Raw genomic sequence first — 27252 nt, forward strand, 5'->3', positions numbered from 1 at the left:
GTGAGCTGTGGCAAGCCCAGAGACGGCCAACACTCTCTCTGAGGGCTCCCTAGAATGGCAGCCAGCCAAGCGGTCTAGGAGCTGCCCAGACAGAGACAATGTGTGCCCTGTGCGTGCTTTCTAGAGACACAGCAGGTCCTCTGCAGATGGCCCCACGTGCCCGGCATAAGGATTCCAGGTCTGCAGGTGAACCTGGCCCTCAGGAGTGCTGGCTCTAGACGGTGATAGGGAGCTAACCCGTGACCCAAGTCACTCCACAATATGCCACGAGTCAGGGGCCCAAGAAGCCAAGATATAGGCAACCACGTGGCCAACAGGAACACCATCTCTGGGGAATGTCCTGGAGAAGCGCAACACCAAGTCGCCATTGAATAGCACCGGCAGCTGGCTGAGCAGTGGCACAGGCGCGTGTGTGTGCATGCACACACACGGAGAGCGGAAGGGTGAGCCCGCACATCTGACGTGCACAGAAGTGAGTACCTTGGTGTAAACATGTGTCCGACGTCATTACTGTAATTGCCAAACACCAATGTGAAAGGCACGAAGTTCAGCTGTGTGTCCCCTCGTGTTTTAAGGGGTAGGTGGGATGATACATAGAAAGTGCCTAGCACAGTCAATGAAATAAACCTCTGATGATGAAACTATGTATTTATATTATACTCTGGATAATTACAACTATATTATTATAAACACAAGGGCAAACATTTTTGACAAAACATGGTTCAGATGAGTCCACATGCACACCGGATGCCACTAATATGTATAGTCCATCGACTCAGTAATTCCACTTCCTGAAAGGACACCAAGAAAATAACCTTAAATATGAAAAGCTCTTTACTTACAAAAGGGTTGCCTATACAAGCAAAAGAGAGGAAATAACCTGAACCTCCCACCAAGGTGGGTAGGTCTTGGCAAATACTACATATGAACACACACTGGCACACAAATACACACATATAAACACACCGTAAGCTGAGAGTATTGTTCCCTCCCCAACACGGCTGGGGCATCTCCACCTCTCCCCCTGCCTTTCCCAGCAAGCCTGCTTCAGGGACAGGCATTATACTGGCTAGCCCTCCAAGGAAGAGCTTCTCAGTAGCTCTGAGGGCTAAAAACAAAACAGTGCTGCTCTTCCTGAGAAGGGACTGGTCACTTAACCCCCTCTTCAGCCCTCCCCATGGCCTGCCTCCGTATCAATCCTTTAAGAAAAGAAGATAGCACGAAGAACCCAGTGTGCAACCCAACCCCACCTGAGGGACCCTGCTACCTGGGTGCCTTTGCAGGGCAATAATTAGGGCTAGTGGAAGCCCAGCCCTTCTTTGCCCACCCTTGGGAGTCAAGCTAACAAGCTAACCCACACCTCCTGGCAGAGTGGGTACTGGTTATTGCTTCACTCAGGCCTGCAGCTGGCAAGCAGAAGAGAGACCCAAACCTCGCCTCCCTTCAGATTCTCAGCAAGACTGGCTTCCAAGACAGTTTGAAAACGAATCATCCAAGAGCCAGATAGGCTGGCCTCAGGGAGATTCTCTTCCAGCCACCACTGCCATGAATGCATGGGACTCAGATGGATGATGACCCTGAGAGATGACTCAGGCCAGTCACAGCATGATGGGTACTCCCTATGGTGCAAAAAAAGTCCACAGATGAAGAGACCACAGGGCATCCTAGCACATCCTCTGCAAAATGACCTGGGGAAGGAAAACAGCTCTGCTGGTGATATTACATGCAGAGCCTTCCAATCCAGGTGAGGGGGCAAAGGCTTAATTCAGAACAGATCTGGAGAACGGAGCAGAAGCTATCCATTTGACAGGAGGGAAGCAGGAGAGCAGCAGGCAGAGTTACCCTGGGAGTGCTTTCCAGAAGGAATGACTACACAATGGAGTTCATAAGGGTAGCCTGAAGCAGCACAGGGGCCTATAGGAGAGTGAGATCCCTGGGATGGGCCAGGGCTGGGTAAGGGCAGGAGTGGGGCACTCACTTCTGCAGCACCGCCTGCCACTCGCCAAGCCGAGCACTGATGGGGAAGCAGTGCACAGTGCCTTGGACCTTGGCACGCCACTCCCGCATGTAGTCCTCAATGTCAAACAGGAAGGGCTGCTGCCCAAAGTTGGCGTCCACAATCTCCCCGGGTGTCTGCAGGCCTACGGTGGGGTAGAGGTTGGCCTGAGGAGGAGAATGAAATGTCAGTTGGGCCCTGAGGGCAATGGGGCAGCAGGGCCTCGCCTTACCTCTGGTATAGAGAGGGAAGGCGCTGGCTCCTGCAGGCCACTACTCCGGCTTTTGAAAGAATTGCAAGGCTGAAGGAGGCAGGGCTAAGCCACATTCTGCCCACCTCCCTACCAGAGACGCCATTCCCCAAAGCTTAAGGATAGAAAGCAAAAGAAAAGCAAGCCAGGCTCAAAGCAGAGTCTCCTGCCCTCCATCAGAGGCTATGGTGTCCCCCAAAACCCAAGGTCCCCCTTCAGAGCTCAGCCACGGTGCACAGACGTAGACCAGGCTCCACAACCGTACAGGGATGCCCGTAAGGATCTGCTACATGGGTGGATAATGGCTCCTTTCAGAATGATCTAGGACCAAGGATCCCTTTGCCACCAAAAAGGGGGTATATGACAGGGCAGGAAGGGATGGGGGTGACATGAAAGGAAGGCAGGGAGGAGGAGAGCATGGCAAAAGGGGGCAGGTGGTTTGGACCCCCAGATGCTGGGAAAGGATAAAGAGAGGCCACTGCCCTTCCTGTCAAAGGCACACTAAGAGGAAGATCTTCTGGCCAGTGAGATTTGGGCATGTTCCTCCATGGGTGATGGGGCTCCCTGCTTTCCATCTATGCCCTGTCATGGCTAACTTTTGCCAGATCACTCCCTCCCTCATTTCTTCCCGTGGCTCCCGCTGCTACCGAACAGTGTCTTGCCGGCCTCCTCCCCATTGTCACTGGGCCCCCAGTCCTCTCTTCTACCTTTCATCCTCAGGCCATGTGTCATTCCTGAGTATCACCTGCCTTTACTGCACGCTGGGTTCAGCCTGCCACACGCTCTGAATCCTCAGACCTCTTGCTTCCTTCCTTTCCCCTCCCAACCTCCATGCCACAGGCAAAGCCCACCCCCTCCAGCAAGCTTTCCCTGTCATTGCCCTCAATGACACTCCCCACCCTGGAGCAGCCATACGCGTCCTAGCACTTGGCGACTGCCTACATTCATGTCTGCTTATCTCATGTCACGTCTCCACAACTAGACCATTCCCTAGTGAGGCTCAGAATTCTCCTATCTTCCTCTTTGCCTAGGACCATAGCCCCTCTTCTGGGGCTTCCAGGTAGGACAGAAGGGTTCTGATCTAAAGGTAAGAGTTTCTAACAGGATCCTGGGTGCTACAGTCTGGGCTTCAGAAGTCCACTCAGATCGCAAGGGCATTTCCTAGGGCATCACAGGGGTGCTCAGGATCCCACGGCAACCACCAGAGTCAGCAAACCATTCCTCCTTCCAGAACCCAGCCAGGGCACACTAACCTAGGTCAGGCTCCCAGCATTCTGGGTGGAGGCCTTGCATGAGACGAGATCTGTGATGACTCATGATAATGAAGGACTGGGGTGCAGAGGATGAGGATGAGCAGTGAACTAAGCCAACAGGAAACCTCACCCTTTTCTAAGAAGAGAAAACCCCACAAAGCTCACCTCTTTGGCTTGGGCATAGCCTGTGGTAGCAGGCCTAGTTCCCTAGGGTAGTGGCCTTCCTTAGGGATCTCTGATGAGTAGCCACCGGGACCAGGATCCCTAACAGTTCAGAACAATCCTCTATACACCCCAGCCCACTGGCTATAAGCCACACAGAACTGGCCCAGACCAGCTGAGCCATGGAGCTGCCCTCATCTCCACCCATACCATCCCCCCAGCTGCCTTTGGAAATGCCACAAATCACTGTCACCTGCTAAGAGTCATGGAGGAAGACCAGGCCTTGCTGCTGGAGAGAGAGGAAGGCCAGGAGGTACCCCTATTGGTACTCCCAAGCTGACAGCACAGCATACATCCCTGTTTGGGGAAAGGGCCAGACTCCACACCCTGCACTTGCAGGTTCCACCATGCTCCATCTCAGTCAGCCCCCAAGAGCCCAGAGGAGGAGACCCAATAACAGTACTTACCGGGAGGTCTGTGAAGGCTATACCTGCAGAGGGAAAGAACAGAAATCAGGCCATTTGGTCTCCTACACCTCTGTGGGACCACAGAGGGTCCATCACAATGGCTGGGGAGGGGCTGGTTACCACATCTCTCCTATGGTATAGGCCAAGCATGTACTAGGGCCTGGTAGGTTTAGACCCTGGCCCTCCCTTTGCTGGGTGGCCTGGCTGGAAGTAAAGCCAAATACTTGAATATTTGTCCACAGCTCTTCCACTCTCAAGGCAATCCTGCTAAGAAGGACTAAACCCAAATAATCTATGCTGAGGCCTCTTCAGGCCTGATTCTTCTTTCGATCCAACATGTATTTATGGAGACTTGCTGTATACGCCAAGCCCTTTTCCAACCATCACCTCATCTGATCTGTATACCAGCTCTGGGGAGCAGGCTTTCTTATCCCCATTTTACAAATGAGGAAAGTAAGCTTCAGAGGTGAAATGATTTACCAACGGTCATAAAACTAGCAGAAGTGGCAGGCCTGGACTCTTCTAGTCTGATGCTCCAACATCATCTCTAGGCTGACAGAGAAGTGGAGAAAGGGAGGGTGGCAACTGCCCATGTCCAGCCCATACCCATTGAAGAGTCTCCAGAGGTTTCAAGTTGACAAATCCTAGATTAACACTGGCCTGTGCACCTTCTGACTCTTCTGCCAAGAGAAGGGGCTGCTTCCAGGTTCCTCAACCTTGAGTTGGAAGTGAGAGTGGAGGAAAGCAGGGCCCCAAATATGTGAGCAGAACACGCATCTCACAATATACACCAGAGCACTCATGTTCTATAGATTGAGAAGCAGCTCATTGAGAAAGGAGACCCTTCCAAGGACCCACAGCCCTCCCATTTTTAAGAAAATTTCTTCTATCTTCTAGAAGCTCCTGAGCTTTTGGATTGGGAAGTTTCCAAGCCACTCCTTAGAGATCCCAGTCTGCTCCCCTAACTCCTACACAGAAGAGAAACTGAAACCCAGCAAGAGAGAAAAATAGGTGAGGGTTTGACAGGTCTCTCAGTGAACCTGGGACCGGAATCCTGTCTGGGAGCCAGCATGTACCATGTGCTTGCTCTGTGCTGGGCCCTGGACTCAGGGCCTCCCAAGGAACTATTTAATCCTTAGAACAACCCTGGAAGGCGTATACCGTCTTGAACAACTAGTTTACTAGTTTACAGATTAAAAAACCAAGGTGCAGGGGCGCCTGGGTGGCACGGTCGTTAAGCGTCTGCCTTTGGCTCAGGGCATGATCCCAGCATTCTGGGATCGAGCCCCACATCAGGCTCCTCAGCTAGGAGCCTGCATCTCCCTCTCCCACTCCCCCTGCTTGTGTTCCCTCTCTTGCTGGCTGTCTCTCTCTGTCAAATAAATAAAATCTTTAAACAAACAAACACAAGGTGCAGAGAAACTGTTTACATTCTTTGCCAGGCTATTTTGCTCCTTAGTGAGGGAAGTGCATAAATCCCATGATCTGCCTGCCTGAAGCCACTTCTCAGCCCCACATGCAGAGTAGCAGGCATGGAGCTGGCAGAATGGAAGCTGGAAGCCCCTCTGCATCCATGAGAAGACCTCAGTGTCCACCCTCCAGGTCTGTACAGGAGCTGCCCTTGTGGATCTCAGTGTGGCCAGGCTGCTGCTGCTGCATTACTCCAAGCTCACGGAGAAGACCCACGGGCCCTGGAAGAAGAAGGTCCAGGCTCCATCAGTTATCTACAGTGAGACCTTGGCAACTGACCCAGCCTTTCCAAGCCCATCTGAAATAAGGGGGTAACACTAATCCTGACACTTCAAGAAAGAAAGGAGAAACTGCGATACTCTATAAAAACTGCTTCAAAAACTGTGAAGTCTTGGTACAAGCTCGCTGCAGTTGTGCCACAGGGTGAGGAAACTGCCACACTTCTGGGCAGGGGAAGACCTACCCTGGCTTGCCCAGCTCTACCTCACAATGGCACTTGGGAAGGACAAGGCCTTGAGGTGCTTCCAGGAAGATGAGGAAAGAGGCTACTCCACCCCCTATTGCACCGGACAAGGGCAACACTGCTGCCCCAGCCCTGTAGGTCTCTGGGAGCTTCTGCAAGGCCAATGTAGTGGTGAGATCTGGGAAAAAGGTCAGGCAAAGATCCAGGATGCAAACAGAACATTCAAACCTGCTGATAAAAAGTGCTCTGAGCCAAAGAGACATAGGTCAGGGGTTAATGAGGCCGAGGGTATAAAGCCTGTAAGAGCACAGGGGTGTATAAAAATGCCTCTGCAAATGCATGGACCACTTGTAAGTGAGATATCAGTTTCCTATCTCCATTCATTCACCCATTCATCCTTCCATTAACTATCTGCTAAGATCTCTCAGGAGCCAGGCCCTCAAAGTGCTGCTGGCTCCACGCAACTAAAAATTACACAGACAACTGACCACTGATGCAAGGGCAAGTGCCGTGACAGAGGAACGATGGAGCAAAGCATGGGGGGGGAGGGGTCAGAGGTAGGAAACATCATTCTGCTTCTCTAAAGGGGAGAGGGTTAGGGTTCGGGGTCTGAGCAGTGACCGATCCCAGGTGAGATTCTGAAGCACATTATTGATGAGCTGGCTTGTGGAAAGGAAACAGGGTCATTAGAAGATTCACCAAGTAGTCTATCAATTCAAGTTCATTGCCTTTCCTTTAAATTTTGTGATCTAGAAAATGCAGGGGACAGGCCATATACATTTTTCAGTAAGGTCTCAGTAATATCCTTGTGGAGAAGACAGAAAAACAAGTTTCAAACTAACATAACAAAGTGATTCTGAAATAGCTATATTCTGAAGGACTCAGATCTAAGCCTTGTCCTCTTCCAATATTTTTTATCAAGACCTTGGTGAAAACATACATAAACATGTTTATCAAATTTTAGGTTAATACAGTGCTGACAAGGCTATTAAATATTTGAGAAAGAACAAGCAAGATCACAGAAGATCCTGACAGGCTGGAAAAAGAAGCGATATCCTCCTAAATGAGTGAGGTCTTGCATGAGGTCTATAAAATATATGAAATAGGGAAGATAAGAGTTTAAAAACAATGTAAAGGTTTGGGCTGACATTAAGGTGGCTGAGAGCTCCTTATGGACCTAGGGACCTGACTGACAAAGAGCTCAGGGGCTTGGCATGCCCACAGGGCCCAGACGAGGAGATGAAGGTGCAGAGAGGACAGCAGGGTATGCCTCAAACTTCATCCCATGGCAGGTGCTGTGCTCCAGGTAAATGTGGACAACATGCAGGGATGTGATGAGGGCAGGTATCCCAAGCAGAGGGGAAGGACCGAGACTGGGACAGGTGAATGGGGGCGTGGGTGAAGAGTGAGAATCCACAACAGAGGCCCCTGGGACTCTGACAGCAGAAAAAGAGCCAGGAAATAGCTGGAGTCAGAGAGCAAAGTGGGGTGCAAGAAGCCATCTTGAGACCTTGCCCCTAGCTGCCAGCTCACCAGCTGGATGCCAGCAACTACAGCTGGGTGGCTACGGATTTCAAAGGAGGATTTCTCCGGATGTGCACCTGAGTCACCTCCACAGTGTTTATGCCATGCTCTTGGCTGCCCGCTGTGGGCTATGGCAGCTGACTGTCCTGTTGAGGAATGCTGACTCCTGGCCTCTCAGCCCCAGCCACCAGCAAACCCGATTTCCACTCATGTACCCTAATTCAGCCCAGCCTCATCTCATGGCAAACCCACAAAGAAGTCACCTCTGTGGGGAATGACAACCACCTTCTTACTGCCCCTCAAGCCAGGGGATGCAGGCCTCCTAGAAGTTAGGTTCTAAGTAAAATGTCCAATTCCCTTTTCTGGAAAGGCCTGTGGCCAGCCTAGCTGGTAGGGTTCTACCAGATCAGAGACCTCTGCAAACCCAAACAGGCAGGCCCAGCAGTTACACTACCTCAGAGACATTTTGGTCAAGGGCTCCTCTCACTCAAGAGCCAAGTAACAGTCAGCCCCAGTAGGGCAAGGCATCACAATAGCCAACATCTCCTTATCTCCCAGGCTCTTATCCTAAATCTCTCCACATGTACAGGGTTGCTCTTCCAAGAGATCCTTCAGGGCCCCCATCACCCTCCACTGACTGCTGCTCCTCCCGGGGTTCCTGATCCTGGTTAACAGCACCACTATCCAGCCACTTTCCCATCCTCCATTCTTGCTAGTGCACCCCATGTGTCACAAAACCCTGGTGGGCCACCCTGGCCTTTGTCAGGCTTGTTCCCCAAGCCCTGTACCAATCACTACAGCCTCGCCCCAGGCTATCTGCCTCCTCCCCAGGCCCTCACGCCAGTCCCTCCTTTGCAGTTACATCAAAGGACCTTTTTTTTTTTTTTTTAAAGATCTTATGTATTTATTTGACAGAAAGAGACAGCCAGCGAGAGAGGGAACACAAACAGGGGGAGTGGGAGAGGAAGAAGCAGGCTCCTAGCGGAGAAGCCTGATGTGGGGCTCGATCCCAGAACACTGGGATCACGCCCTGAGCTGAAGGCAGACGCTTAACGACTGCGCAACCCAGGCGCCCCTCAGAGGACCTTTTTAAATAGAACTCTGTCCAGGTTGCTATCTGTTAACCAGTGAAAAGACCTGGCCCCATCTGACTCCAGCCTGTCTGTTTACCTCCTATACTACAGCAGACCTCCTGTTGCTCCACAGCAACTAGCATCTTGCATTTGGAAGGGCCAGCCAAAGTCAGGGCCCAGGCCACAATGGCAGGTATGTACTTCTCACCAACGCCAAATCCTGCTCCAACAAGTGTCACACAGGCCAGGGCCATGACCATGACGTTGCTCTTTTCTCAGCACTGACCCTGGGCTTGATAAATGCTGCTAAATGGATGGATTAACAAAGGAACCATCTCTGCTACCTTCCCTTCCCTTTGCAGGACTCCAATGCCTAGAAATGGCTGAAGTTCCCCAGAGCTTGGCAGAGGATCAGTGACACTGCTTTGGCTTTCAAGCATGCCTGTGGGCCTCTCACCAATCAAACTGGCTCCATAGGGCACACCCTCTAAGGTCCCCTAGGCACCCACCAAGGCTGTGGCCATTCTTGGTGTAGAAGCAGGTGCTGTTGATGAGGTTGACACAGCAGCCAATCACGTCTCCCGTGGTGAACGTGGGACCGTAGGGCTGGCCAGTTCCAGAGGAACAGAATGAGTGCCCATCATCACCATGATAACCATAGGAATGTTTATCCCAACCTGTGGAGGAAAAGAAGAGCACAGGTGAGTAGAGCTACTTGAGACAGCCAGAGTCACTGTCTGAGTCTGAGCCCCTCTCCCCAGCCTGCTACCACATCAGTCAGCTGGCTGTGGACAGGGTCTGGCTATGCCAAAGGAGCAATGAGGCCAGCAGATCGCCACACCTGAGTAGGTGAAGCAATCAAGGGGCCCAAGCTGTGGTTAACAAGAACCAAAACCATGAGTGACCTGGAAGGGACCTACCAGAAGGCCATGCGTGCGACAAGGAAGTGGTTAGGGAAAGCATCATGAAGGAGAGGGAGCTTAAACTGACCTTTGAGGGGTTTTTAAACATGTTCTTTAATTGAAGTATAATTTACATGTAATAAGATTCTCCCTTTTTAATTGACAGTTCAACAAGTTTTAACAAATGTTACCACCATGATCAAGATATAGAAATTTCCACTGTTACAATAAGTTCCCTCATGCCTCTTTGAGGTCAGCCCCACTCCACCCACCCCCAGTCCCTGGCAACATGATCTGATTTGTTCCTAAGGTTTCACCTTTTCCAGGATGTTATATAAATGAAATCACAGAATATAGAGCGTCTTGTGTCTGAATTCTTTCACACATTTGAGATCCATCCACATTGTTCAGGTGTACCAGTATTTTGTTTCTTTTTATTGCTGACGTAGTACTCCATTATACGGATATGCCAGAGTTTATATACATTCACTAGCTAATGACATTTGAGTTGTTTCAATTTTTGGCTATTGTGAATAAAGCCAATAAATATTTGCATGCAGGCCTTTGCGTGGACGTATGTTTTCATTTTTTTTGGGTAAATATTTAGAGGTGGTATTGCTGGCTCAGAAGATAAGTATATGTTTAACTTGATAACGAACTGCCAAACTGTTTTCCAAAGTGGCTGTACTATTTGCATTCTCACAGCAATGTATAAGGTCCACTTTCTCACCAACATTTGGTATGGTCAGATGTTTGGGGTTTTTTTTCTTTTTCTTTCAGCCATTTTAGTAGGTATCAGTAGTTTTAATGTCATTGCAGCTTTAATTTGCATTTCCCCAATAACCAAGGATCTTTTGAGCATCTTTTCATATACTGAACCATCAATTTATTAGAAAATTATTGAACTATCCAAATCTTTAACCAGGTTTTTTTTTTTAAACCAGGTTTTTAAAAAAGATTTTATTTATTTATGAAAAAACGGGGGTGGGGGCAGAAGGAGAAGCAGAAGCAGACTCCCTGCTGAGCAGGGAACCAGCAGCAGGGCTCAATCCCAGGACCCCGGGATCACAACCTGAGCTGAAGGCAGACGCTTAACCGACTGAGCCACCCAGGAGCCCCTTTAACCAGTTTTAAAAATTGGGTTGTGTATCTTATTAAGCTGTAAGGATTCTAGACATAATTTGAATACAAATCCTTTTATGTGTTTTATAAATATTTTCTCCCAGGTTGTGGTATGTCTTTTCATTTTCTTAACAGTATTTTTTGAAGGTCTGCTGGGATTTTGTTTGGGACTGGTTTGAATCTATAGATCAATTTGGAGAGAACAGATAGCTTAATAATACTGATTATTTATTTCAATTTCTGAACATGGCAAATCTCTCCTTTTATTTAGTTCTTTAATTTCTCTCAACAATGTTTTGACAAATTTATCTCTACTTTTCATGCTATTCTAGGTGTTATTTAAAAATTTTACTTTCCATTTGTTTCTTGGATTTTGGGGTAAGGTGTAGGATCAAGGTTTCTTTTGGAGTGACAAAATGTTCTAAAATTAGATTAAGATGATGGTTGCACAATTGTGAACATGCTAAAAACCACTGATTTGTATACTTTAGATGAGTGGTTTTTATGGCATGTAAATCTTATCTCGATAAAGCTATTAAACATATACACACATATATTTGACTTTTTATATATTCACCTGGTGTCCTGCAACCTTGTTAAACTCAACAATTAGTTCTGGTAGCATTTATGAAGATTCTTTGGGATTTTTAAATACATTGTCTGAAAATAAAGACAGCTGCATTCTTCCTATCTACTCTGCATGTCTTCTATTTCTTTTTCCTGCCTTACTGCACTGACTAGGGCCTCCAATACAATGCTGAATAGAACTAGTGAGAGCAAAAATAACTTCTGAAGTATACCACAGTTTTATAAAGGGAAAAGAGTGAAAAAGGTCATTCTGGGAAGGTAAAGGCATGAGCACAGATGAGACCAGAGGGTGTGAACTGCAGAGGGGCCTGCCTGCCTGCTTGGCTAAGGAATAGGAGTAGAGCCCACAGAGGGGCGCCTGGGTGGCGCAGTCGGTAAGCGTCTGCCTTTGGCTCAGGGCGTGATCCAGGTGTTCTGGGATCGAGCCCCACATCAGGCTCCTCTGCTAGGAGCCTGCTTCTCCCTCTCCCGCTCCCCCTGCTTGTGTTCCCTCTCTCACTGGCTGTCTCTGTCAAATAAATAAATAAAATCTTTAAAAAAAAAAAAAAGGGGGAGTAGAGCCCACAGGGCCATGGCAAGCCAGGACAGGCTGGCAAGCAGGTCTACTCCCCAAAGCAGCCCCTTCAAATAACTTTCCCAGCCTCTGCTGCCTCCTTGGGGTCTGAGCAGCATGCCCATATGAACATGCTTAAACACACCCCTCCCTTCCCAAGTGGCATGGGTAGAAGTTCTACCCTGGGAGGGAAGCTCTCTCCAGAAAGGCAGAGTTTAAACATTTTCAGTGTGTGTATATATGTGTGTGGTGGGGGAGGGAGGGGGTAGGGCAAGGGCAGGGGGGTGTGGGCAGGCTGTAAGCAGAGGTATGGGGGTGAGGCAGATGGATGACAAGGACAGTGGTTGACAAGGGAGACAGAGGGCATGACTGGAGAGGTGGAATTGACCAGACCCTGGTGCCCAAACTCTGCCCTGCATTTGGACTGCTGGGCTCAAGGGCAAGTTGCCCCCTCCTAATCACATTAGACATCCCAAGACTTGTGGACCCTGAGCTTTCATGTCTTTTCAGCCAGGAACCCTCTGGTTAAACAAAGCTTCCCCGGAACCCATAGTGGGGAACAGGTCAAAGTTGAATGGCTCTCACTACTGAGTATAGGACCCAGAGACCTGCTGCTCCCCACCCAATAGCTTTCTACCACATCACAAGGAAACTATCTTGAGAACTCCCCAGGGCTGGCTTTAGAAGGCCCAAGGCCTGGAGCCAGGCTCTGTTCCCACCTTTCCCGTTCTCCAGAGACACTGGAACTGCCTGGCTCAGGAGATCAGGTGCTAATCTGAGCATCCACCCAACTTCTAACCCCCTCAGGCCCAGAAGTGGGAGGGGACTTTCCACTGCTGGTGGGTACACAGATCATTTGACCTCAGGGAAGGGCTCTTCTGGGGCACAGCGATGCCCATTCCTGCCCCGGGAGGTAGGCTGATGAGGCTACCATAGGCAATGCCTCTCCTCAGGCCTCCACACAGGAGGCCCTATGGCTCCGCAGCAGTAGCTGCAGCAGCAGCTGCTCCTCTGGTCTACAGAAGCCCACAAATGAAGGGGGTCCAGCTGAACGGCAGTGACGACCAGAGTGACAATCATCCCTCCAGGTCTGGCTCAGATTGTGCTCGGTGGCCTCAGGCCTGCCCACCAGCTTCCCCTGCCTCAGGATCCACAACCACACGTCACACCAGTCACGGCAGTCCTCCCTGGATCCTTCAGATGGACCATGGGCGCTTCCCATAAGCAACACAGTAACTGATCACACTGTGGCAACCGGTGAGGAGAATGCCACAATAACCCTGAGTATTTGGCACAACACGTACTGCCACTTCCACCTCATCAAGAGACTGGGGGCCTTGCTCACCAGCCCACAAAGCTGAGAAATGGCTGAGCTGGGATTTGCACCCAAACCTTCAGATTCCAAAACCCACATCTTTCCTGTCATGGGTCCTGTCTCATTTGCGGTGGTAAGCACCTGGGCAATAAAACCGTCCCCAAGCCCCTGACCCATCACCAGAATAGAGTGGTTACATGCACTGGTTTTAGGGAGCAGTGGACCTTGGATCTCTGACTTACAGTGAGTCAGGGGGCCTCCAGGCCAGAAATGGGGGAAGGCCCAGGCCCAGGCCTCAGCCCTAGAAGAAGACACAGGCACGGGTGTCTCCTGCCTGAAGGCTGCGGCTGCCGGTCTCTGCTCTCCAGGGTGTCCCCACCTTCCCACCTCACCAGGCAGCCACGGCCAATGGTCCAGAACACACATTTCCACCCAGTGCCCACTGGAAAAGGGCTCCTAAGCAGGAAGTCACACTTTTTGCATACAAAGAACATACATATGATCCAGACAAAAATACAGGAGCACTTTACGTTGGGCCACGGGCCTAAGTTCTCAGAATGGAATTCCCCAGGACAGGCTGTTCTGCTATAGTTCCTTACAGATGCTAGAAACCCAAACTTCTGCTCCAGGGGCGTGGGGTGCCAGGGACAGAGGTGTGGCTCTCCTCAATGCTGTGTGAACAGCAAAGCTTTCCCTAAAGCCAAGCCCACCACTCACCACCTCCTGAGGCCATGTGGTTGTTGGGGGAACAGAGGAAAGCCACTGCCCATTGTAGCCCTCCCCAAAGAATCCTTAGGGAGAGCAGCTTGCTGTCCTATGGGCCCTCTCGGACCTATGCCCACAGCTGTTGATGCCTATTGGGTCCTCCCTTTGTGCCAGTGCATCATGATCCAACCCTAACTCTTGCCCCCTGAAGTTTTCCATAACATTATTTGGTCCCTCCCAGCATACTGCTCACATCCCTGTTCAATTCTGATTCCTACTGACCCTTTCAAGTCACCAGTCACTGTCCCTGGGAATGCCCCTGTCTATCCTCTGGCCAAGACAGGATCTCCTTGGGGCAGGGGCCATATGATCTCATCACCAGTTCCTCCAGGCCAGCAAGTCAGGAATCTGAGAGGTGGTACACATATGTGTGTACACACACACACACACACACACACACACACACACACACGTCTGTGTGTTCATGTGCAATGATCAGTCCTAGTCCATTTTTCTCTCACACAAGGATGACCCTGCAGGGCAGATTTTGTATGCAGATTTTACTGTCTAGAAGGTAGAAAACTTGAACTAGAAGATTTTCTTTGTTTTAGCTTTCTCAGACCGAAGCAGTAGGTACTCTAGAAATTCTAATAAAAATGTGGCCATTTGGAGGCGCCTGGGTGGCTCAGCTGGCTGAGCATCTGACTCTTGATTTCTGGTTTCAGCTGGAGTCATGATCTCAGGGTCATGAGATCAAGCTCCAAGTTGGCCTCCACAATCAGAAGGGAGTCTGCTTGGGATTCTCTCCCTCTCCCTCCCCCTTTGCCCCTCCCTTCCATGCACTCTCTCTCTAAAATAAGTAAATATATCTTTTTTTTTTTAATGTGGTCATTTGATTTATCAAAAGTAGTGAAATCACCCAGAACTATTTCCTTAATGGTTAAGCCAATGACTCAAGCGTCTTTGGGAGATATTTTTGTCTCCATGTATGGGAGCTCAATAACTATCACCAAAACAACAGAGGCTTACATTTCCAAAGGCCTAAAATAGAAAATTTAAGTATTTTGAATGCTTTTCTTCAAAAATAAACTATGTAATTATTTTGACAAAACTACCAAAAAGCTATAAATATGGATTTTAAATTTTAAAAAACTGAAGAGCTCAATTAAAAAAAAAAGTATTCACTTAGAATCAATTCAAGAATCACCATCACCTCAGGGTGTCTGGAAAATAGGTAAGTTTTCCTGTTTTTGTTTTCAATTCCCAAATGATTTAACAATTATACAGATTTACCCAAAGGAAGAAAATTCATAGTCCCTGTGGTACAATGAATAAGGCTTCCCAAAGATTTCCATGTTCTAATCCCACAAGCTGCGAATACACTATCTTACATGGTAAAAAAGATTTTGCAGAAGTGATTAAGGCCCTTAAAATGGGAGACTGGATTGTCCTGGATTATCTGGATGGGGAGACGATGCAATCACAAGGGTCCTTGCAAGAGGGTCTACTCAGAAAAGCCGATGTGAAAGAGATTGTTAGATGCTACACTGCTGGCTTTGAAGATGGAGACATGGGGACACAAGTTAAGAAATGCAGGTGGACACCAGAAGCCAGAAAAGGCAAGGAAACAGATTTTCCCCCCTAGAGCCTCCGAAAAGAACGCCACCCTGCTGAGATCTGGAATGATCAGTGCAGAAAATAACATCTCAGCTCCTTGTCTCCTGCTCATCAGAGCGCTATGAAGTTAAAAAGCTTTCGCAAGAAAAACGCAGAGCTATAATGTATCTTCAATTGAAGCTATCTATCATTTTATAACCAATGTTTTTTTCCAAACACAATTAAGAGCCTGTATGTATATAGAAGGTGCATACGTATGTATGTGAAAGCTAGCTTGGGGTGAAAAATGGAATGTTAAACACTTCGTTTAGTATCAGTGGCTGTGGCAGTGGCTTGGTTTGGGGCCACCGTGCTACCTTCCCATCCTCTGGAAAGGACAAGCAACCAATCCACTTAGTTAGCCAATTAGTTAACAAAGTCCTGCCTACTCCATGGGGCTGATAAACTGGGGGTGGTGGGAGGTGTGCAAGCAGCAGAGAAAACATAATATACAAGTAAACCAAAAAGCAAACAAGAAAACACCTGGGTAGATAAAACGTGCCCTGAAGAATACAAAGCCAGGTGATGGGCTAGAAACGGGAGTGGAGATGGGAATAGAGTAGTCAAGTTAGTCCCCACCAAGGCGTGAACCCTAAGCAGATATATGTGCTTAATGAGAAAATCAGAAAAAGAACTTTGGGGGTAAAGGGAATGAGCTCAGCATATCTGAGAAAAGGGAAAAGATGGCCAGTGGGGCTGGAGCCGAGAGAGACTTACAAAGACTCAAGAGAGACTTACAAAAAGACTCGGAGCAGAGTCAACAGGACTCACTGGATGTGCGTGCTGCTGGTTTGAGAGCACACAAGGATGCCTCCCAGGTTTCTGTCCTGGACACATGGGGGGATGGTGGTACCACCTACTAAGAGAAGAAGTAGGCCTTTCAGACAGGTTAAGTTTGAGCAGGTGGGTGGCTATACAAGGCCAGTGAAAGACTGTGGCTCATCCCAGATGCTCAAGGCTGTGATGGGGAACACTCACTAAACAAACAGTGGTGTAGACAGAAAATTTAAAATGAAGTCACTGGAGGATTTTCCTACTGTGTTGCCCTGATACAATGGCTTTCTGTTTTTCCTTTGAGAGAAAAATTCAGGCCAGTCAAAGACTAGAAAGGGCAGAACAAACACAGAGAAAGGCACTAGAAGCCCAAAATAGATGAGGAGATGTTAAAGGGCACAAAGTTACTCTAAATGGATTAAGTTACCCCACCCACAATGAATCTTCTCCCCAGGCCTTGAGAGGCTGTACAGCAGAGAGGAGCTGGTACTACCACTGCTGTTCTTGAGAAGAAAAACCGTAAGGCCACAGCCTAACTGCAGTTGCACATTCTGTGGAGAGTCCGTTGTCAGTCTCAAGCTAGGGTCCTACGGAGGGCATGTGGCCTCTGTTAGGAACAGACACTGTAGCCCTGGGTGCCAGGGCAGAAGTGTGGCCTGAAGGCTTCTGCAGTCTGGTCCTGGATACAGCCTTGTCCTTCCAAGATGGCAGGCCCTGGGCAGTCACTTGCCTCCTTGGATCTTGGTTCCCTTCTCTACCAAGGGAGGGGGGAGCAAGTGGACAGTGCTGTCAAATAGCCCTAAGGTTTACTTATAAGAAACACTGAGTCTCCAAAACAATCAGCAGGTACGACAAGTCCCATCTGAAGATTGAGGAAACTGAGGCACTGAGAGGCTACAGGAAAGTTCATGGTCTTGTAGATAACACTCTCAGAAGCTCAGTTCTCCTTTCCTTTGAGGGGCACTCAGGTGAGCACCAAGCAGGTACCCATAAGGGTGAAGCTACTACTTCCTCCTTGAGGTGGCCCCCAATCCAATCTCAGGAAAAAGCAAGATGCTCTGAAAGCAGAACACTTAAGTTCCTCAAAGCCTGGGCTCCATTTAAAAAAACTTGAGGTAACCCCTACAAGGTTTTTGGACCCTAGGCTTAGCTGACCTGACCAATACTACTTTCTACTCGTATCTGGCTGAATTCCATCAACTTTAAGAAGGGACTGGGCACAAAGCCTCCTACCACCTTAGATCAATAATAGATCTTCCTGAAATTTTTCTACAAGGATGCTGGGAGGAGACTGGGTCTCAAAGCTCTGTGCTGCCACTGTTCCAATCTTGTGTTGAAGGCCAGCCTGACAGACGAAAGCTAATAAGCACAAAGCAGGTGCAAGCGGCAGAGAAAGAAAGTGTCAGCATTTCAGTCCATGAGACCTTACTCTTCTCTTTACCCTGCCTGAGCTCTGGTTGACCAAGCTGGTTAGAGATGGGTTTCTCTCCCTTGAAGCAACCAAAGTTCTCTGGCTAAAGGGGCCACATGTAAGCATCTTTTTGTTCACCTTGCATAACACTTGGTCCACAGTAGGTGTTCAAGAAATGTCTGTTTTTGTTTTGTTTTAAGATTTTATTTACTTGACACAGAGAGACACAGCGAGAGAGGGAACACAAGCAGGGGGAGTGGGAGAGGGAGAAGCAGGCTTCCCACTGAGCAGGGAGCCCGATGCGGGGCTCGATCCCAGGGCCCTGGAATCATGACCTGAGCTGAAGGCAGACACTTAACGACTGAGCCACCCAGGAGCCCCAAGAAATGTCTGTTGAAGTAAAAAGGGAAACGTGATCAAGGTCTGGCAAGAAGCCTGAAGTACAAGATTGCCAATGGTCAGACCACTTTGTAACACACTGCCGATGGACAATCCTGGTCTTGACTGTGAGTTTTGTTGCTGCCATTTTTCTTTTTAAGAAAAGCAATTAGAGCTGTCTGCCTGCATCTTGTCCCCACTTATACAGATTAATGGTGAAGCCACTTCTGGGCCCTGGAAAGAGGCCTGCAGACAGGCTGTGGACCTGGCTCTACACCTGGATAAGTCATTCACAGTCTCTGAGTCTGTTTCCTCTTCCACGAAACAAGGCAGCTGATACAAATATCTTTGCCAGCTCTGGAAGAATCCATGGTTCTAAGTCCCCTTTCCCATTAAGAGGGTCCAGCAGCTATGGTGACTACTGCAACTCTGCCTGGGAAAGCCTCCCCTCTAGCCCCACCACCCTCTGCTTCAGAAGAGAACTGGAAACAGAACCCCTGCAGCCAAAGTCAGCACTTTCTAAGTTGGTAGCAGGAACAATCACCCCCTCTGGGTGTGCCTGGTGCAAAGCTGGAATGATATGCCCAGAAAGGAGAGGTGTCACCCTTACCATAGGGCTAAAGTCAGCTGTCTGAGAGGAAAGGAAACAAGGGGGCACAGCTGCTTGGGTCAGGCCCTGTAGGAAGTCAGGTCCAGGTGGTTCCGAGTCAGAGGATGGCTGGGACTGCACAGCGGGGACAACACTCTGACAGAAATACCACCCAACTAACCATTCTCCCCTCTCCAAAGAGAATAAGCCTTGTCACTCCCAGAGAGAAGAAATGGGAAGCCAGCCTGGCACCCACACAGAAAAGCCTGCCACGTCAGACACCTATCGGATGCCAATGATGCAAGGGGAAGCCAAGCTTCATTCGGGCCAGGAGGCCCTAGGTGCCCACTTCAGATGCTCTGGCACCACCCACTTCCCCTTCCATTATCACTCAGAGGGGAAGTCTCCATCACAGAAGTGTGGGGGTGGCTGAGGAAAGAAAATGGTTCATCATCTTGGCACTCCCAGACACCATCCCTGGTTATAGTGCCCTGGAGGAAGGAGACTCCCATGGGGGTGGCAGGGACTCCGGCATGATTGCTCCAGGAGCTCACCTCATGCAACTTCCATCTGCCAGGACATATCAGGGGCCTCAGTCCCAGGGAGCTAGGAATGGAGGGGACTCCCACTGCCAAGTACAAAGATTTCTGCATCATTACCACGTTACCACAGAATCTGGGAAGGGGGCTGGTACTGTGTTTGCACATTAGCTTCTGGCCCTGGCCCATGACTGACCAGCATACAGAGTCCAGCCCATACCTCACAAAGCTAGCCTAAGCCGTGGCCTCCATACCACCAAGCCAGCCATCTCTCCCCAACAAATGGGTCCCAGTCACTGTTGGGCTTTGGGACTAGGCAGACTTGGGTTTGAATCCCAGTTCTGTCACCTGGCCCTCCGAGTTCTCTCAACTGAATTCTTTCCGGGTTGATGAGAGGATTAAAGGAGAACGACTATGGAACAGCAGCCCACAGGAGGTACTCACCCTCGAGTTTCCCTTCCCTCTCTATTTCTAACACCAGCTTCATGATCAATCCTGGGCACTTGAGACTTCCTGTTTCCTTTATCCCCAAGGGAGGAAGCAGGGGTGGACCACCCATCTCTCCTAACTAACAGCCCACCAATGGCAGTCACAGGCCTGCTCCACCCTTGCTTGTCCCCAGTTTCCTATGGAGGCCACTTGGCCTTCAGAGCACTTGACAGAGCTCAGCAACCATGCCTGGTGGCTCTCAAAATGTCACTCGTGAGACTGGCTATGGAAGGAAGGTGCTAGGCTAGCTTGGCCAGGGTGCTTATTGAGCCTGAGGTTGCTGTGGAGAAAACACATGTGTCCTGGGAGACCTCCTGGCAGGGCTACTTCTCAAGGATGTTCACTCACTCAGAGCCATCCCTCCCTGGAAATGCATTAGAAAAATGTTTCTCCCCAAACCTCAAATATCTTTAAAAAATCTGATAGGACCCAGTGCCTGGAGCAGCTCGACAATGAATAATGGGAAAGCAAAAGAGAACTTTTCACTCAGCAGATGCAGAGGGGTGGCATCAGAGAATGCCCATCGTAGTACTCACATGGCTGCTACCCCAAACGCTCAGAACCCTGGGACCAAGAAACAGGATCTACACAACCCTAGGGCTATGCCTCTGGCAGCTCCAGGCAAAAGGGGTCAAGGGTACCCTGGGAGTCTGCTCAGCATGGAAGCCAAGGAAAGGAGGGCAGGAGAAAAAGGCTCCGCAGGTAGTTGGTGACACCAGAGGCTGATATCAAGTGGAGCCTGTCCTCACAGGGGGATCCAGACCCTATACTGAGATAGGAGCAGGTGTCAGCTTGAAACCATGGGCAAGGCCAGGGTGTGCAGAGCCAGCACCTGCATAAAAGGGGCCTTCCACGAGTCATACTCCTTCCCTGCCCCAAAAGAAATAGATACTGGATGGCCAGGGGATGCACGGGAAAGCCAGAAGGAGTCTAGCTAGGTCTGGCTAGGACATAGCTCAAGTAGCATCTGCCATATCTAACAGAGCTACCCGCCTACACCTCAAGCTCCCATAGGACAGACTGGGTCTGTCACCCATGCTGAATCAGGCTAAGGAAAGGGGTGGCAGTGTCCCGCAAAACTGAAGGGCAACCTCAGCTCCGAGGCCTTGGTAGCTCTCCTCTGGAGTTGGGTTTGCCTTTTCCTTGTCTCCACCGAGCTCCTTTTGAACCTCTGGGGAAAGTCAATGGATGGGTGACCCCCGGTAGTGTAGGAGCCTGTGACTGCACACACTGCCAGATTCCGAGAGATGGGCATGTGCAAAACCCTTCCCCAAAGGAGGCCCAGGCATGGTGGTGCAGTATTTCCAGGACACCTAGATACAGACTCCTGCCCAGCATTAGGGAAGCAAGGGATTGAGCAGTAACTAGTGCCCCCTCAGCTCCACCCTGAGGTGGCCCCAACCTCCAATCATACCATTAGACACTTGAGAATCTCTGTTTTCAGACTGACAAGCTCAGGTTTCAGAACTAGCCCTTCTGCTGTTGATGAAACCTCTTACCTCAAAAGACTTAATTTGTCCTGCAAAATAGTCTTAAATCCAGAATTTTTATCTCTGCTATGGAGGTGGGAGCTGGTATTTAGAAGAAAAGAGGATACTGTAGACAAGAAATCTCCAGGACCAGGAATAATAATTTCCATGCCTGACTGAGTTGCCTCACTTCAAAAGGCTGCCAACCAGCCCTGATATGTTATGGTAATACACGTCTCCCTGTGGCTGAGGGAAGAGGCCCACAGAAAAGGACCAGGACTTGGCTGGCCACGGGGCCCAGGGCACTGCTGGCTCAGGGGGGAATAGCCCGGAAGCAGAGGGCCTCTTACATGAAACGAGCTCTGCAGCAGCACCAGCACCATTAACTACCATGGGAACCACCAGGGATTTTGAACAGCTACCTGTCGCTTAGGCCCCAACTGTCAAACCACCCTCTGCTCTGGACTTCCCAGTGGAACCTGGGTATCTACCCCTCCACTCCCAACCAGGTCACTTCCCAAGGATATCTCAGACAGAGAAAGAACAGACTGAGCAAGGCAGTGAGGGGCCAGGCATCACCAGGCACACAAACCCCAACCTATTCTTCCGACAGCTCTGGTCCTGAGCAGCTGCTCCAGTGGCTTCACAGAATCCCCTGACTGCCTGCCTTTTCTAGACAAAGCTACTTTGAGGCACCTTATAGGCTTGAACTGCAAGGCCATCACCAGTCGGCTTCTTCCCTTTACCACCCTGCGCGGGCACTCACTTGGGAGGCTTGTATGGTGCCTACAATCACGCCAGGGTTGCTGAGGCCTGTTTCCAGGAACTCTGCCAGGGTTAGGAGGAGGTACATCCAGATTCCCAGTGGGGCCCTGAAGGCTCAACTCACCCAACTGGATTCATGGAGGGACTGAGCAGCCCCCTGGCAGACTCCTGTGAAGCCCTGTAGATCCTGGGGTGAAAGATACCCAAAGACAGTGGTGTTTACAGGTGGACATGAAGGCGGCTCATCAGCTAGGGGAACAAGGGTCTTCAGACTACATGGAGTGGGACAGAAGCAGTGCCTGCTTGGTGGGTATAGACAAAGAGCATTTCTAGAGTACTGGAAATCCACTTACATGCCAGTAAACTTTAAGATGTTCACTGAGCAAAGCCACCTGCTATTGGTATTTGCACTGAACAGACACCTTACACTCCAAGTTATGAGGGTAGGAAGAAAGGATACTGAACAACTGTTATTGTCAGTGCCTGCCGCACTGACAGGGGCTAGCCTCGGCGCTAATGAACCTGATGTAAACACCCATGTTCTGCCCTCATCTCTGCTATCTGCTCTTCCTCTCTCCTATGGCACGTACGAATGTAAAATATCGGCTATTTGCAGAATCTGTCACACCCAGTAGAAGCAGGCCCCAGCCATGAGATCAGGACACAAACTCTCCCGGGGGCACACTCCTAACAGACCGTTCAGGGTAGGCTTAGTTAAGGTAAGCTCTAGGGGAAGGAAAAGATGTTCACTTGAACATGACCATCGTGTGGGAGCAAGGCAGACAGTCCCCTACTACCCTCCCACCCCCCTACCAGGGCCTAGTTGCAAAATGCCACCTGCTTCAGGAGATATGTACCCCCCGAGCCCTCAAACCCCAGCTGTGGAGCTGCTTCTTTTCCAACAGTATGAAGTAAGTATGCCTCAAGGGTTCTCCTTCGAAGGGTTGTAGTAATTAAGGTAATATAAGCCACACCAAGAGAACAGCTGCCTCCCGCACAGAAATGGCAAGGAGGAAATTATCAGCTACCCAGTTCTTTTTTTTTTTTAAGTTTTTTTTTTTTTTTTTTTTAAGATTTTATTTATTTATGTGACAGAGAGACAGCCAGTGAGAGAGGGAACACAGCAGGGGAATGGGAGAGGAAGAAGCAGGCTCCCAGCGGAGGAACCCGATGTGGCACTCGATCCCGGAATGCCAGGATCATGCCCTAAGCCGAAGGCAGACGCTTAACGACTGCGCTACCCAGGCACCCCAGCTACCCAGTTCTGATGCAGACGGGGCTACCTATCAACACAGCCTGAGTCTCCCTGGCCCTCTCTGAGGTACAAGGCACAAAAGGAAGATCTGTCTTATCCTCAACCCCTTCAAAGCACCCAAGATTAGGAGAAGCCCAAAACCTTCTCTCTGTCCACGCCCCTGACTTTTCCTCCCTGCCTTCTCAATCCAGGGATCGCAGCCCATGCTGCTTGCTGCCAGCTCAAGATGGGAGGGTCGGGCTGCAGGCACTCACCTGCCTGTAGATTATCCTGCCCTGCGTTCAAGCCATTTGCCTAAGGATTCTGACATTCTTATTTTGGACCATATGTGGTCCTTGGTTTCACATTTAATGGAGACCAAAAACATCTTACAAAAAGTCAACATCAAAACTTCTGACCATGCAAGCTGAGACATGCCCATATATCCCTGGGAAAGTCTGACCACCAGTCTCATACCAAAGGTATTCTCTGTTATCGTCTGCTCCCAGGACCAAGTGAGACCCCGAGAGTAGCTACCCCCTACTCCTGACATCCCTAGAGGCAAAGACGTCCTTGCTGAGCCATACAGGAAAATCTACAAGAAAACACTTAAAACATCAACATCCTGACTTTGTTTGCTATGCCATCTTCATCCTCCATAATTCAACTCCAGTTAACATGTACTAACATGGCTACTCAAATACAGAAAACACAGGCACTGGAAAGAAAATGTAGCTTCGATTATACCTAACTCCACTTTGATATACAAACACTCATAAAAGAATTGTATTTATTTGTTTATTTATTTATTTACTTACTTACTTATTTACTTAAGAATTTGGAAATGTATAGGTACTTCCTTCCTCAGTTAGGAAAAAAATATTTTTTCTCCATTATAACAAAAGCTAACATATATGTACCCTTTTTTTTTTTTATCAGGCACTATCCTAAGCACTTTACAGGAACTCGCTAAATTCTCATGACCATTCCATATGTGAGTTACAAACTAGTATTGTTTCCATTGTACAGATGGGGAAAAGAGAGGCACAGAGCAGTTAAGTAACTTACCTCAGGTAACACAGCGGCCAGGATGCAAATGCAGATGATGTGGCTCCAGAGTCCATGCTCGTAAACACTGAGCTACATACTGTGCCACAAGCTGACCACAACCCTAAAGACCTGTTTCCTCACATGACTAATGTGAGCCCATAGCTGATTCAACGACACTGAGCCCTAACATAGAGAGAAGGGGGGACAGTCACTCCTCTTATAGGTAGAAGGTGGTAGCAGAGCCCCCATGCACCATCAGTGCCACAAAAGTTAGGGCAGACTAGGGAAGCTAAGCTCCAAATAAAGGCTTCTCCCAGCCAAAGGCAGGCTGCAGGCCAGCACAGACCTGACTTAAGACTGGTTCCAGAACCACACTTGGCTTACTGAAGCCATGGCGCTGAGGCAAGATGCAGGAATGGCCCAAGTGCATTTGTGCTCACTCTGGGAGAGTGGTGATAAAAAGATGTGGTCCAAGTCCCAGGGAGGATATTGTTGGGTAAATATGAAGGAGTCACACGAGGCAGGGAGGTAAGTGTCATCACAGAAATGTAGTCAGGGCTAAAAAGGTCAGGCAGCATTGCACAGGGGGACACAAGCAGGAAGGATACCCCCACAACAAGAAGGGCATCTATCAAGGGGCAGAGCAGGGAATGTCTGCAGCGTACCTGGGGCCTCACAAACATGCTGGTGTGCAGCCTGTGTGGAGGGCAGAGGGGGCAGAAGATACTCACAGGTCTGCGTCCCTGGCAGAGAGGTCAGAAGCACAAAATGGGCAAGGGACTGGAAGCGGAGAACAGAGGCTTGAGGTAGAGAGATGAATCAGGAGGCCAAGGAAAGAGCCCAATGGGGAGGCAACGACAGTAAGGATAGAGAAGGGGGACAGATTAAAGACACACTTGGGGAATGGCAGAACTATGGGATGAGGAAAGGGACAGAGCAAGGATTACTCTGAAGAGTGCCACCTGGGAGCTAGGGTGAACGGCGACTGTCAGGGGACACAAGGAAAGCAAGAGGCTCTGGGTTTTGCAGTCAGATAAACTTAGTTTGGAACAAGCAGGTTCACTGTGTGCTAGACCTTAAACAAAGCACTGAGGTTTCTGGAGGTGTGACCTGCTCAAAGACAGAGGAGAGACAGAGAAGTGAGTTGTGTAATTGCCTGGATGGCTCACCAGCTGCCCTTCAACTGCACTTTCAGGCCTTGGTAAAGTATAGTCAACCATTCATAGGCTACAGAGTATTTGGGCCCCTCAAAGAAAGAGAGAACTGCCTCTACCACCCCCACACCTACTTCACTCAGCTACTCTAGGTTCTAATCAGGAACAAGATGCAAGCAGCCAGAGAAACAAGCAGCCCAGGGCAGAGGAGAATGTGTGTGTGTGTGTGTGTGTGTGTGTGTGTGTAAGACAGAGGTTATCTCCTACAGTCAAGAAGTACTTACTTCAGAGAGAAAGGGGAGGAGGCTCTCTCTCAAGTTCATCATCTGTTCTTATTGGTTTTACTCACCCTAATCAGGAACTGTAAGAAAAGGGGCTTCAGTTCTACACTTGGGCCTCTCCTTCCTCATAAGCTTCTCTTCCAAGGACTCATGAAAGGCAGAACTAAGAGCCAAGGACCAGGTACTTCTTGACAGCAGCACCTGGGTAGGCCAAGGCTGGACTTCCTAAGTTACCTTTTTCTTAAACTGACTCAGACAAGGGCTGCTCAATTTGCACTCTTCTACTTGCTCTGAATGATAGGGAGACTCGGCATCTAAAATGGCTATCACCAGGCCATTTTATTAACAAAAGAATTCTTGAAACAAATTATCAGCAAAATCCTGAAAGCACAACACTAGTAGTTTGCAGTCTGTTCACCCACTACTCAGAAGACACCAAGCCAGATGAATTATACCCACAGGGCCTGTCCTCCTCCCCATCTCTCTAGTCCAAGATTCCACCATGCTCTTCTGGGCCACTAAGACAGTCTCCTAACTGGCCTCCTTGCACCTGCTTCTGCCCCTGCCCCCTCCAATCTGGGCAGATCACACTCCTGCCTAAATCCCTCAGTGGCTCCCTGTAACATCTTTCGCACTGTCTCCCTGACCCAGCACCAACCATCAGGCCCACAGCTGCTTAAACCCTCCAACCTGAAGCTTTCAGCCCTTAGGCACAAGGCTGCAGGTGACATTATTTTCAAAATTTCTTTTACCCTCTGGTAGCAAATTCATGAAACAGACTGATATATAAATGAATAAGAAAAACCAAGTATATAGAAAACTCCATGGTAGATTGGGAACAAACTCTGTACCTGCATATTTCACAAAACCTGATGTGGAGTATAAATCAGCATTAAGCAAAATTTTTAAAAGGTAGACCACATCATATTCCTGCTCATGATGGAATGAGGTCAGGCTCAGCCAATTAAACAAATAATTAAATAGTGCCCAATTATGTGAAAATTACAGAGCACTCTACTGTCTTAAATACAACCTGGGTTAGGAAGAAAATCAAGAATAAAGAATGTAATAACTATCTTAAAATGAAAAGCTCAAACTAAAACAGCATATCAAATTTGTAAGAAGAGGGCGTGCTTAGGTGGTGTAGTCGGTTAATTGCCCATCTCTCGGTTTCAGCTCAGGTCATGATCTCAGGGTTGTGAGACTGAGCTTCACGTTAGGCTCCAAGCTCAGTGTGGGGTCTGCTTAAGACTCTCTCTCCCTCTGCCCCTCCCCCCCTTCTCTCTCTCAAATAAGTTAATTTAAAAAAAAATTGTGAGGGGTGCATGGATGGCTCAGTGGCTTAAGTGTCTGCCTTTGGCTCAGGTCATGATCCCAACGCCCTGGGATCCAGCAGCACAGGGCTCCCTGCTCAGCGGGGAGTCTGCTTCTCCCTCTCCCTCTGCCCCTCGGACCGCTTGCTATCTTTGCTTGCTCTCTTGCTATCTTTCTCTCAAATAAATAAATAAATAAAATCTTTAAAAAAAAAATCTGCGAGAAGTAAAGTAGTACTTAGAAAAAATATCTAACAATAAACATCTATCTTTATTAGCGAGAAAATTAAAATACAATGACAAACCT

The 27252-nt window shown here is 49.1% G+C and overlaps 1 protein-coding gene across 2 annotated transcripts in view; it reads right to left on the minus strand.

Moving 5' to 3' along the window:
* Positions 1-27252, minus strand: part of RANBP10 (RAN binding protein 10) — a 67935-nt gene that overhangs the window by 8666 nt on the left and 32017 nt on the right. For both annotated transcript variants that reach the window (XM_040633463.1, XM_008702550.2), the window contains exons 4-6: positions 9168-9335; positions 4129-4151; positions 1979-2163 (exon numbers count right to left, since the gene is read on the minus strand). In XM_040633463.1, the coding sequence (XP_040489397.1) occupies positions 1979-2163; positions 4129-4151; positions 9168-9335 (376 nt within the window). The remainder of the gene's footprint in view (positions 1-1978; positions 2164-4128; positions 4152-9167; positions 9336-27252) is intronic.

The sequence above is a fragment of the Ursus maritimus genome, unplaced genomic scaffold (genome assembly GCF_017311325.1).
Source record: "Ursus maritimus isolate PB19 unplaced genomic scaffold, ASM1731132v1 scaffold_19, whole genome shotgun sequence".
Classification (NCBI taxonomy): Eukaryota; Metazoa; Chordata; class Mammalia; order Carnivora; family Ursidae; genus Ursus; species Ursus maritimus.